This window comes from Lepidochelys olivacea, assembly GCF_965140295.1.
Source record: "Lepidochelys olivacea isolate rLepOli2 genome assembly, chromosome: 27".
In the NCBI taxonomy this organism is placed as follows: domain Eukaryota; kingdom Metazoa; phylum Chordata; order Testudines; family Cheloniidae; genus Lepidochelys; species Lepidochelys olivacea.
Genome location: NC_140437.1, coordinates 4,129,992 through 4,141,408, shown reverse-complemented (window position 1 = coordinate 4,141,408; position 11,417 = coordinate 4,129,992). Strand labels below are relative to the sequence as shown.

At 52.2% G+C, this 11,417-nt stretch overlaps 1 protein-coding gene across 1 annotated transcript; it reads right to left on the bottom strand.

The window, feature by feature from the left end:
- Positions 1-8,329: 8,329 nt before the first annotated feature.
- On the bottom strand, positions 8,330-10,391 carry FZD2 (frizzled class receptor 2). Its single transcript, XM_084615516.1, has one exon. It carries the CDS (start codon positions 10,145-10,147, stop codon positions 8,474-8,476), a length of 1,674 nt encoding a protein of 557 aa, XP_084471642.1. The 5' UTR covers positions 10,148-10,391; the 3' UTR covers positions 8,330-8,473.
- Positions 10,392-11,417: the final 1,026 nt, after the last annotated feature.

Here is an 11,417-nt window from a genome sequence, read left to right as displayed (position 1 = left end):
CCCATCACCTAGGAACAATCAGTCACTGCCGGCTGGTGTGTCAACAAATCATCATCTGCTGGCAGAAGGGGGTTGATAAGGACTGCGAGCCAGGGAGCTGCACAGACACAGTCTAGCCCCGTTCTCCACAAAGACTAAAATAACCCGAAGGCCCCGCTCCCACCCTGTACAGTGCTTAGAGACACAAAGCACCAAGCATAGAGCAGGTTTAGGAAAAGCCACAGTGGCTGAAATTTTCAAAATTTAGCTAGTGCTTGTGGGTTCCCAGGACAGTTATTGTGGACTAAGGTAGGGTGTGGGCTGAAAGCAGAGCAGCAACACGAGAATAACTGTATACCTTAATCCAGTCCCAAAGTCAGACCGTATGGCAAGGATGAGGACTGTGACATTCTCTCCACTCCAGTTGTATCTTGGGAGGATGTTAAACAGCAGCTACTAAAGTTAAACATTTTCAAATCAGCAGGTCCAGTAACTGGCATCCAAGAGTTTTAAAAGAGCTGGCTGAGGAGCTTGCTGGACCATTAATGCTAATTTTCAATAAGTCTTGGAGAACTGGGGAAGTTCCAGAAGACTGGAAGCCAATGTTGTGCCAATATTAAAAAGGTAAATGGGATGACCCGGGTCATTATAGGCCTGACATTGCTCTTGGGCCAGATAATGGAGTGGCTGATACGGGACTCGATGAATAAAGTAGTAAAGGAGGGTAATGAAATTATTGCCACTCAGCATGGGTTTATGGAAAACAGATCCTGTCAGCCAAACTTGATATCTCTTTTCGATGAGATTCCAAGACTGGTTGATCGTAGGCTTGTCTACACTGAAAATGCTCCAGCAGCACCGCTGGACTGCTTCGGTGAACAGGGGCTCTCCCCTCGGTATAGGTACTCCTCCTCCCTGAGAGGAGCTAGCTTGGGTCGATGGGAGAAGGCTCCTGTCAACTTAGTGCTGTCTATACCAGGGAGGTTAGGCCAGTTTAACTCATTCAACTTAGTTATACCAACATAATTTCCCAGTGGAGAGCTGGCCTCAGATTTCAGTAAGGCATTTGACTTGGTACCACACAACATTTTGATTAGAAAACTAGAACAATACAAAATTAATATGGCACGTTAAATGGATTAAAAACTGGCTAACTGGTAGGTCTCAAAATGCAACTGTAAATGGGGAATCATCATTAAGTGGGTGTGTTCGCAGCAGGGATCAGTTCTTGGCCCTACACTAATTGCCATTTTTATTAATTACCTGGAAGAAAACATTAAATCACCACTGACAAAGTTTGCAGATGACACAAACATTGGGGGAATGGTGAATAATGAAGAGGGCAGATCACTGATACAGCGTGATCTGGATCGCTTGGTAAACTGGGTGAAAGCAAACTATGCATTTGAATATGGCTACAAGTAAACGTACTCACCTAGGAACAAAGAACGCAGGCCACACTTACAGGATGGGGGACTCCATCCTGGGGAGCAGCACCTTGGGGTGGGATGGGGGGGAAATCAGCTGAACATGAGCTCCCAGTGTGAGGCGGCCAAAAGAACTAATGCCAGCCTGGGATGCCTAAACAGGGAAACTTGACTAGCAGAGGCCTTTGTATTTGGCACAGGTGTGACCACTGCCGGAATATTGCATCCAGTTCTGGTGCCCACAATCCAAGAAGGATGTTGCTAAATTGCAGAGGGTTCGGTGAGGAGCTGTGAGAATGACCAAAGGATTAGAAACCCTGCCTTACAATGAGAGGCTCAAGGAGCTCAATCACTGTGATGTGATCACAGTTTATAAGTAGCTGCATGGGGAACAGATACTTGATAATGGACTCTTCAATCCAGCAAAGGTCTAACGCGATCCAGTGGCTGCAAGTTGAAGCTAGACAAATTCAGACTGGAACCAAGATGTCCTTTGTTAACAGGGAGAGTAATTAACCATTGGAGCAACCTACCAAGGGTCCTCGTGGATTCTCCATCACTAGCACTTTTTAAAGCAAGATGGATGGTTCTCTAAAAACTCTGCTCTGGGAATTATTGTGGGGAAGTTCTCTGGCCTGTGCTATGCAGGAGGTCAGCTGACATGATCACCATGGTCCATTCTGGCCTTGGAATCAATGAACCTAGGAACAGAATTCAATTTGTGATGGATTTGATCCTTTGAGCCTGGTCTCTCTCCAATGCTCTGAGCCAGATCCCACTCCCATTGAAGCCAACTGAACTTTCTATGGCAACGGGACTGAGCGCTCAGCCCCACGGATGTGAATTTCCCACATCCAAAGGCAGCAATGACTGTTACTGGCTTCACTGAGCCTTGGACCAAGTGCTCATTACACCAAAGAGAGAGCATTCAAATTGACCCAGCGGAGTAGATTGCTGCAGGTTACCTCGGAGACACGGGTTTTGGAAACGCATGGTAAGTGTACCATTCAGGCCCTGCTATTCAAGCTACTTCGGGCCCGGATAGGTAGGAATAGCTAGATCTCGCTCCATACGAGATTGCTTTGTGGGGGAAGAGGAGGGATTTGTTGCACAAATACAGGCCACGATCCTGCAAACACTTACACAGACTGACTTTATTTATACCGCCACGGGGGGTACAAGCACAAAGCGCCAACCCTGCAAACAAACGCTTAGCGCTCGTTTCCCCAGGGTGATTACCCAGCGTAGGCAGAGCACAATAGCGACCCAAGTTATCCAGCACAGCTACGGCCCGCCGTAGGCAGGCCGCTCTAGCTCCGCCGCTCAGTTTCCCAGGCTGAATAAGCCCTTAAACTCACACACAACTTTGCTCATGAAGCTGCTCCACCAGGTTCAGCGAGGCTGCGCGCCTGCCCAGAGAGACCTGCCCGCCGAAGAGGTTGCAGGGTTGGGGCTTTTCAGGGTAGCCCAAGCCACGCACCGGACTAGTCGCTGCTTCAGAGCAGGGGATCGTTACAGCCCCCACCAGCCGAGAGATAGAGAAGCTCAAAACGATCCTGAGCACATTGGGGAACGTATTTATTTGTTTACACACACACACACACACACACACACACACACACACACACACACGTAACTTAAAGACAATCACACTTTTGTAACTAAAACAACCAGAACTCATGAAAAGGTTCTAGGCCCAGTGAGAGCCGGTGACGAGTTGCTACCACGGGGTTATGACCAATAGATACGCGGCCTTCTCCTTGGAGCAGGATTTCTGCTCTACACCACTTTGGGATATCGATTTGCTCCTTTAGCGCTCCCCTCAGCCTGAGCCCATCGCTTTAAGAACACAATACCTCCCTCCCCAGGATTAGATAAAAAGGTACACTTTACATCATTATCTGGATTCAAATATTCAGTCCTAGAAAACCCTGCTGAGTCTCTCCTCTCCAGTGGCTAGTTTCCTTCATCACAAGCCACTGTGTGACGAGTTGGAGGTTCTCTGGGGACCTGCGGGGGGGGGCCTGGTATCAGGCGGGGTGTTTGATTGGGAAGAGGGGGTTGGAGCTGCACTTTAATTGACTTCCACAGAGTCAAGCCACACTAGGCCAGCTGTGAAAACATGGCAGGCCTAATTAGTTCACATCAAAGGGACCCCACCTCTGCCGGACTGCAGGCACCGTCCCTGCTCTCTGCAACACACAGCACATGGAGCATCTCCCCCTCTCCACATGCTGCATCCCCCATCCAACAAGTAAGAGCCCCTTCCCCTCCCCTGGCTGGCCCAGGGCTGTTATTTGTTAAAGCACCAACACTGGGCATTTGCTGCTTCAGAGACCACTCTATTTCAGTTCCCAGATCAGCTTAACAACGGGTGGATCCAGATAGGCCTCAGTCCCTGCTGCACAGGCTCAGACCCCTGCGTCCATGGGGGGAGCCCCCTTGAAGTGGGGGGAGCCTGCAGGACTGGAGCCCTACAGGAGACAGGTAGAGGGCCGCGCTGTAAGCCTATTGATACCGTGTCAGGGAGCATGAACCAAAATCCTAGGTAGGCAGGGTTGAATCCCAACTTCCCTTTCTCTCACTCACCCACACCCCGACCCCTTTTTCAGCTGCTTACTTCACTGTCATATTCATTTTGGGGGTTGTTTTCTCCTTACCCAGAGCCAGCTTTTTCCTGTCTGGAAAAAAGTTGTGTGTTTGTTAAGCAGCTCAGATTGCCTCATGCTCCTCTGAGCACTGATTCGTAACTGAGTCATTTAAAGAAGGGCTTTTTGTCTGCATGATTGGGCAGTCTCCAGTCTGGTGCAAAGGAATTTATTTATTTAAAATAATTCCTGGACTGGGATGAACGTTTATAGCAGAGAGAACAACCCGCTCCCCCCACTGAACGTGGGGATGTTTCTTCCTTGACTAGATGAAACTTTCTAGTCTTTTCCTTCTCTACAACAGCTGGGATGTTTAATGCATGAAACAGACTTCGGCTTTTCTTGAGAGTTTAAAGGGGGAGGGGGGGAATCTCCATTTCAAAGCCAGTCTGTCAACTTTCCACACTTAACTGGGAACAAAACCCTCCCCCATTCCCATTAAAAAGCCATCCAATTCAACTCTAACCTTAAAAACCACCATGTGAAAGGCCCTGGTATTTAGTTACAAGGTAGGGTCCATGGCAAACTGCAACTCCATAAAGAATGATACAAATTACTTGGTTAAAATGAGATGGCGGAGAGCCTTAGAACAAGAGAAGCGTTTACAGAAAACTGGGAAGCAAGGATTGAATGAAGCTGCTTCCTTCTCAGCCCTACAATCTTTGGGTCAGGTTTTCAACAGGACTCACTACACTGCAACACCCACTGATAACAGGCACCAAATTCTTGTGGGGTGGAAATCTGGCCAGAGTGGTACAAAAGAATTCACTAGGAAGCCCTCTAGCCAAACCCCAAGGGAAGGCTGCAGGGGCCAGTGCGGTAAAGATCACATAGAAGGTAGCACAATGCAAACTTTTTGAAGTAACAGCCCTTCCAGGGTCTCTTTTTCTAAGCTAGGGCACTTGAAAGCTTTGCACACACAGATCCTGCGATCCTTGGGGAAGAGGGCATCTCCCCTCCTCCCCTAGTGATTTGCACAGGACATTTTGTCTGTAAAAAAGGGTGTTCCAGCAGGGTTGAGTGTAATCTATCTTCTTAGGGGTAAACTGAAATGCCTTCCTACAACAGAATAACACGAAACAGCTGCTGGGGAGCTCAGCTGATTAGCAAGGCTGATTTCAAAGTGCACAAATACAGACATTTTCATGGAGTGAATGGGAAGACTCCTTGTCTGTCAACAGCAGGCTCCAGGCCCTGGGGGTGCTGCCTTTCCCGCCCCACAGCTAGGGATCCGGCTGACGGCTAATGCAGAGCAAAGAGCTACATTCTTTAGCCTGTTCGGGTGTCAGGAGCACAGAGCCTTGCCTGCCTCTTAAAGGAGGAGCTGATTTTAAGACATTCCCTTTAACTGGCATTTGCACCTTCAAAGCTCAGGGTAGGATTTTCAGAAGGAGCTGGTGGGTTTGGGTGGCTCGTGGAAGACACCTGATAGGCCCCCCATTTTCAGAGGGTGGGTCTAGACCTCAGGCCCCCCAGAATCACTGGTCACGTCTTGGTCATGCAGATCAATAGCCCAGCTCTTCGGCAAGGGATTTACTTGTACTGGCTCAGCAGAGAACCATCTAAGGCACATGTATCCAGGAAGGTCTAGCCTTGGCTCCAGCAGTGACCCACCCTCCCTCTCCAATAATGACCAGGGCACAAGAGACAGCTGGAATGTATTTCTCTATTATCTAGCAGGCCAGTTTGATACAGGACACATGTTCACAGCTTACCACTCCCATCTGGTTCCCTTTAGGACAGTCTCCCCCAACTTACTCCTTACTTTGGTGTTTGAAACAAGCTCACATGCAATTACAGCATGTTCCCAAACTCCCTTCTACAGTCCTCTTCAGGCTGGGGGGGGGGGGGGATTAAATAGGTTAAATCAAATACAGGGGTGAACATTTACCCTTCCCAACACCCCCCACCCCTTCGTCAGCTGGCATCTAAGTGTCTCCCTGGGCATTCTTCCCCCTGCAGGGGAGGAAGATCAGTAAATCAAAATCACCTTGATTAAAAATGTTACAACCCTATGAAAGGTTTAGGAGATGGGGGAGCCAAAACCCTATGGGAGGTAGGTATAGAAGCAGCAGGCAAGCAAAAGGTTTACTTTTTAAATACTTGAGACTGTTTTTAAGAGCCATTTTCCAAACCACCAAGGGAAGGGGGAAAAAAAAACAAAAAACGTTTCCCCCATTTGCCGCTGGAAAATTAAACCAGATCTAAGGGGTGTTTTCCTCCCCACAATCTATAGCGGAGACACAAGAGTTTTGCAGTTTAACTCTTTGCATCCTACCCCAGCTTTGTGCTGTTTTAGTTATGATCTTATATACTGAGCTACATTATAATTACAGTCGAGTAGATGGCAAGTTAAAGTAAACAGAATCAGGCCATACACATTACTCCTTAACTAAAGCTGTTTTGAGAACAGACTCCAGTTAGCAGTGAGACACTGAATTGCGAGGAGGGAAGTCAATATTTGTTGATTTTGATCGCACCAGATTTTCAGCCCAAAGGATCTGAAATCTACCAGTAAAATTAAGAAAAGTTCAAGTTAGGAACCGATTATTTCTAGCATTCATGGGGTTTGGTTTGGTTTTTAAGCCTAGGAGGTAAGGAATTTTGTATCAATATTCCTCTTACCAGTACAATTCATTAGAATGTCTTCTGATTTGCACCCTTATGTTCTCTCTCTCCCAGTTCCTCTCCAAAACACAGAGGCAGGCTGTCAAACTAAAGTATATTTGATGTGGTAGCAAAGAAATCAATCCAAGTCCCTTCCCCTTAAACAGTAGAAAAAGATAGAGAATTAAAAACCTTACAAATGGATAACATTTATACATTCTACAATCAGTGAAAAACAGGACTGAAGCCAGCATTCATTGATGGGGGGGCAGGGTCTACATATTTAATTTTAGTGCTTCCCTCTCTAATCCTGTAGTTATTAGGGACAAAGTTTAAAGCACGCAGTGGCAGAATGTTGTTTGTTTTTAAAAGCTGGTTCTAAATATTCTCCTCCATGGAGGATGGTTTGTGCAGTAAGCCACAAGACTTTTAAAATTAAAAAAGAAAAAAGTAACACGTTGGTCAATCCTGGAAATTAAAAATAAAAAAGTTGGAAGAGGCCCGATTAAGAATTCTGCAACAGGCATTGCCCACCCCACCCCCCCCCCGCTTCACTGCCAAACAAGGAGTCACCAGAGAGAGTCTCCACCTTTATTTCACAGAGAAATCTGTTAAACTTTCTAGGAGTTTTCAGATATAGGATTCCAGAACACACCAGCAAACACTGCAGAGGAACAGGAACCCTCTGGGTTTTTGTTTGTTTGCAAGCAGTAACTTTAAAATGAGATTCACTCCCCTTCCCCCCACCCCCCAAATAAGTAAAAAGAGCCTTCCCAACCCACTTACTGCTTAAAACGATGCCTACCTGAATGAAAGAGCACCACACCACAAAAATCTTGAATGGCAGTTGCTAAGGTTTTATAATTTGGATTACAGCTCTTGAGTTAGGAGAAAACCCTCACAAGTAGGGTTTGGGGTTTGGTTGGTTTTTAAACTCAGTTGTACTTGCAAAGAGCAGGCTGCTTACTAAGGACAGGTAGTTTAGAAACCTCTGTACACAGCATTTGGGGACAGAGACATGTACAGCGCCAGAGAAGTAGTTTTCAGGTGGAAGTTAAAGAAGGGGGTTGATAAAAGGGCTGAACTGGGGTGTGCTTTCTTCATGAATCAATCCCAGGTGCCTTTCACTGGAGTCTCCAGTTGGGCAGAAAAGCCTTAGCAAAAACCATTACCAGATCCTCAGAACCAGGCCACCCCACTCAAGTCAGCTGCTGGGATAAAAGGGGGAGGCAGCCCCTTCACAAGTCTCTTCATATAAAAAAAAACAAAAACACCAACTTCTTGGTAAACTTCCGAAAGAGGGAAAAGAGGGAGATGGATACTTTAAAAAACAAAAAACACAAACCAAAGTCTGCCTTTAATACAGAAGAGCTTCCATACTGTGCTCATCAGGGGAAAAGCGATTACAGGTCTGGCTTTTATGGAAGTTCAGCTGAAAACGTTCCCCCACAGCCAACACAAACAGAAAATCCGTCTCTATGGCTCCATTTAGAGGGGAGATCTTGCCAAGGCCGAGAAAGGGAAAAAAGCCCGACGCTTTAGGACCGAAGAGAGGCGGCGGGCCGAGCCGGGCCGGGCCGAGCCGAGCCGCGCCGCCCCAAGAGTTTCCGGATCTCTGCGGGTTTCGTTTGGTTTTTAAATAGAAATATATAAATTCCATTTACAGATGCTATGTACAGGTCTAATTACAAGGCACCGTGGCCGTGCAGAACCCTAGAAGGGGAAGGCGGGTTAGCTTCGAATCGGAAGAGTCGGTTCGAAACGCTTCGCCCCCGGCCCGGCCCGGCCCCGCCCGGCCCGGCCCGGCCCGCCTCACACCGTGGTCTCGCCGTGCCGGCTGTGCGCCAGGCGGGTGTAGAACTTGCGCCAGGAGTGCAGCGTCTTGCCGGACCAGATCCAGAAGCCCGAGGTGATGCCCACGATGAGGGTCATGAGGTACTTGATCATGTAGACGGTGAAGTCGGGGCCCACGCGCGGCGCGTGGCGCAGCGGGCAGGGGATGGCCAGGCTCTTGCAGCGCTGGCTGACCCAGCTGCGCTCCCAGCGCTCGCGGAAAGCCTGCTCGTAGAAGTAGCAGGCGATGACGATGGTGGCGGGCACCGTGTAGAGGACGCTGAAGACCCCGATCCGCACCATGAGCCGCTCCAGCTTCTCGGTCTTGGTGCCGCCGTGCTTCATGATGGTGCGGATGCGGAAGAGCGAGACGAAGCCGGCCAGCAGGAAGGAGGTGCCGATGAAGAGGTAGACGAAGAGCGGGGCCAGCACGAAGCCGCGCAGCGGGTCCAGGCCGTGCAGCCCCACGAAGCAGACGCCGCTCAGCAGGTCGCCGTCCACCTGCCCCAGCGCCAGGATGGCGATGGTCTTGACGGCCGGCACGGCCCAGGCGGCCAGGTGGAAGTACTGCGAGTTGGCCTCGATGGCCTCGTGGCCCCACTTCATGCCGGCGGCCAGGAACCAGGTGAGGGACAGGATGACCCACCAGATGGAGCTGGCCATGCCGAAGAAGTAGAGCATCATGAAGAGGATGGTGCAGCCCTCCTTCTTGGTGCCCTGCACCACCGTGCGGTACCCGTCCTCCTGGAACCGCTCGTTGCACACCGCGCGCTCCTGCAGCACGAAGCCGGCGATGTAGGCCACCGACACCATGGTGTAGCAGCCCGAGAGGAAGATGATGGGCCGCTCCGGGTAGCGGAACCGCTGCATGTCCACCAGGTAGGTGGTGACGGTGAAGAAGGTGGAGGCGCAGCAGAGCACGGACCAGACCAGGATCCAGAGCCGGGCGAAGCGCACCTCCTCCGGGCTGAAGAACATGTGGCCGTCGCCGCGGGCCGGCTCGCAGGGCGCCGCGCAGTCCTTCTCGCCCAGGAACTTGTAGTTGAGGTAGCCGGGCACCTGCAGCGCTCGCGGGCAGTGGAAGGGGTGCTCCGGCGTGGCGTAGCGCGGCGCGCCCGGGGTGCCCTGGCCGGGCGGCGGCGCCGGGCTGGTGAGCAGCGCCGGGGAGCCGCCGTCCTCCGAGTGGTTCTGCCCCACGCAGATCTGCTCGGCCCCGTGGCGGGGGAAGTTCTCGCAGCGCAGGCGCTCGGGCCACTGGAAGCCGAACTTGTTCATGAGCGCCTCGCAGCCCTGGCGCGCCCGCTCGCAGATGGAGCGGCAGGGCGGGATGGCCTGCTCCAGCACCGTGCACACCGGCGCGTACATGGAGCACAGGAAGAACTTGAGCTCGGGCGAGCACTGCACCTTGACCAGCGGGTAGAACTGGTGCACCTCCAGCCCCGCGTCCTCCTGGTTGGTGTGGCCCAGTAGGTTGGGCATGATGGTCTGGTTGTAGGCGATGTCGGTGCAGAGCGGGATGGAGATGGGCTGGCAGAAGCCGTGGTCCGGGATGGAGATGCCCTTCTCGCCGTGGAACTGGCCCCGGCCCCGGCCCAGCACGTTCAGCCACAGCAGCAGCGAGGCCAGGCGGTGCAGGACGCTGGACGGGCGCATGGTGCCGCCGCCTTTCCCGGGCTCCCGCGCCCCGGGCGGGCCAAGCGAGCGAGCGCCGCGCGGAGCAGCCGCCCCTCCTGGGCCCGGCGAAGTTCGCGCCGCGGAGCCTGCAGCCGAGTCGCGGGACAGCCGCCGGGCGCCCTGCCCGCAGCCCGACCGGCCGAGTCCCGGAGCTCCCTCCTTTGTGCGGCTCCGGCCCCCTTCAGCCCCAATTAGCCGGTTTCAAGGGGGCCCCCAGCCCTGGAGCGCGCAGAATCCAGCCCAGCCCAGCCCCCTCCTCCCTGCCCGCCCCCAGGGAGCCTTGGAACGGCCTGGCCCGGGCCCTAAGCCCCTTCCCAAAATTTCCTCGCGGCCAATCAGATTCAAACGCAGGGACCAGCCCCGAGGGCAGGATTGGTCAAGCCCAGCCTAAGGAGCGCAGAGAGCAGCTGCCAGGGGGCCGCCCCTCGCCTTGGCCGCTTTAAAGGGGCAATTGCTTATTAATCAGCGTCCCGATTATTATTGTGCAGATACATCGATCTTCTGGCCGGAAGCGCCCCTCCCCCGCCAGGGGCACACGCAGACCCACCCATCCCCCCCCCACACACACACCCACCCCCCCACACACACCCAACTTTCCCAAGGCGAGCGCACCCGGCGCCGCCCGCTCCAGGGGCCGGAGAGCGGCCGGCAATGTCATCAGCCGTTTGGGGGTTTTCTCCAGCGGGGCTTTTCCGTCCTCCCGACTGGCCTCAATGTCTCGCTGCAGCCAGAGCTCAGCCCAGCCGGGCTGCAAAGTCACTTCGGCCCCCCCGGCCGAGTTACGGCTTTCTGGGGCTGGCTTTTGTCGCTCTCCGCTGCTCTCCCTGGTTCTGCAAACCCTCCCACAGACCCCCCCTTCCCTTCGCCACCCTTTTCAAATCGCAACGTTTTACGGAAAATCTCCATTTAAAAATTCTTTTGAATTAACCACCCTCCCCCAAACTTGCAAGCAGCCTGGTTAAAGCTTGATAGATATCCTCGGATAGTTTGTCTTAAACTCCGTAGGGATGAGACGCTGTTGTGACAAGTCGGATTTTTACCACTCTTCACAGATTTAGGCCCTGATTCTGCAGAGACTGGGCACGTCCTTAACTTGATGCACTGGGAGATCCAGGAGGAAAGTTAAGCACGTGCCTTTGGCGAGCCAGAACCAGCGTCTGTGCGCTCAGGTGAGGCCTGATCCTGGCTTGAGTAGCCCGGGGGATGAGCAGTGAACAGGGTCGCCTTGCAGGATCTGGGCCCTGGGTCT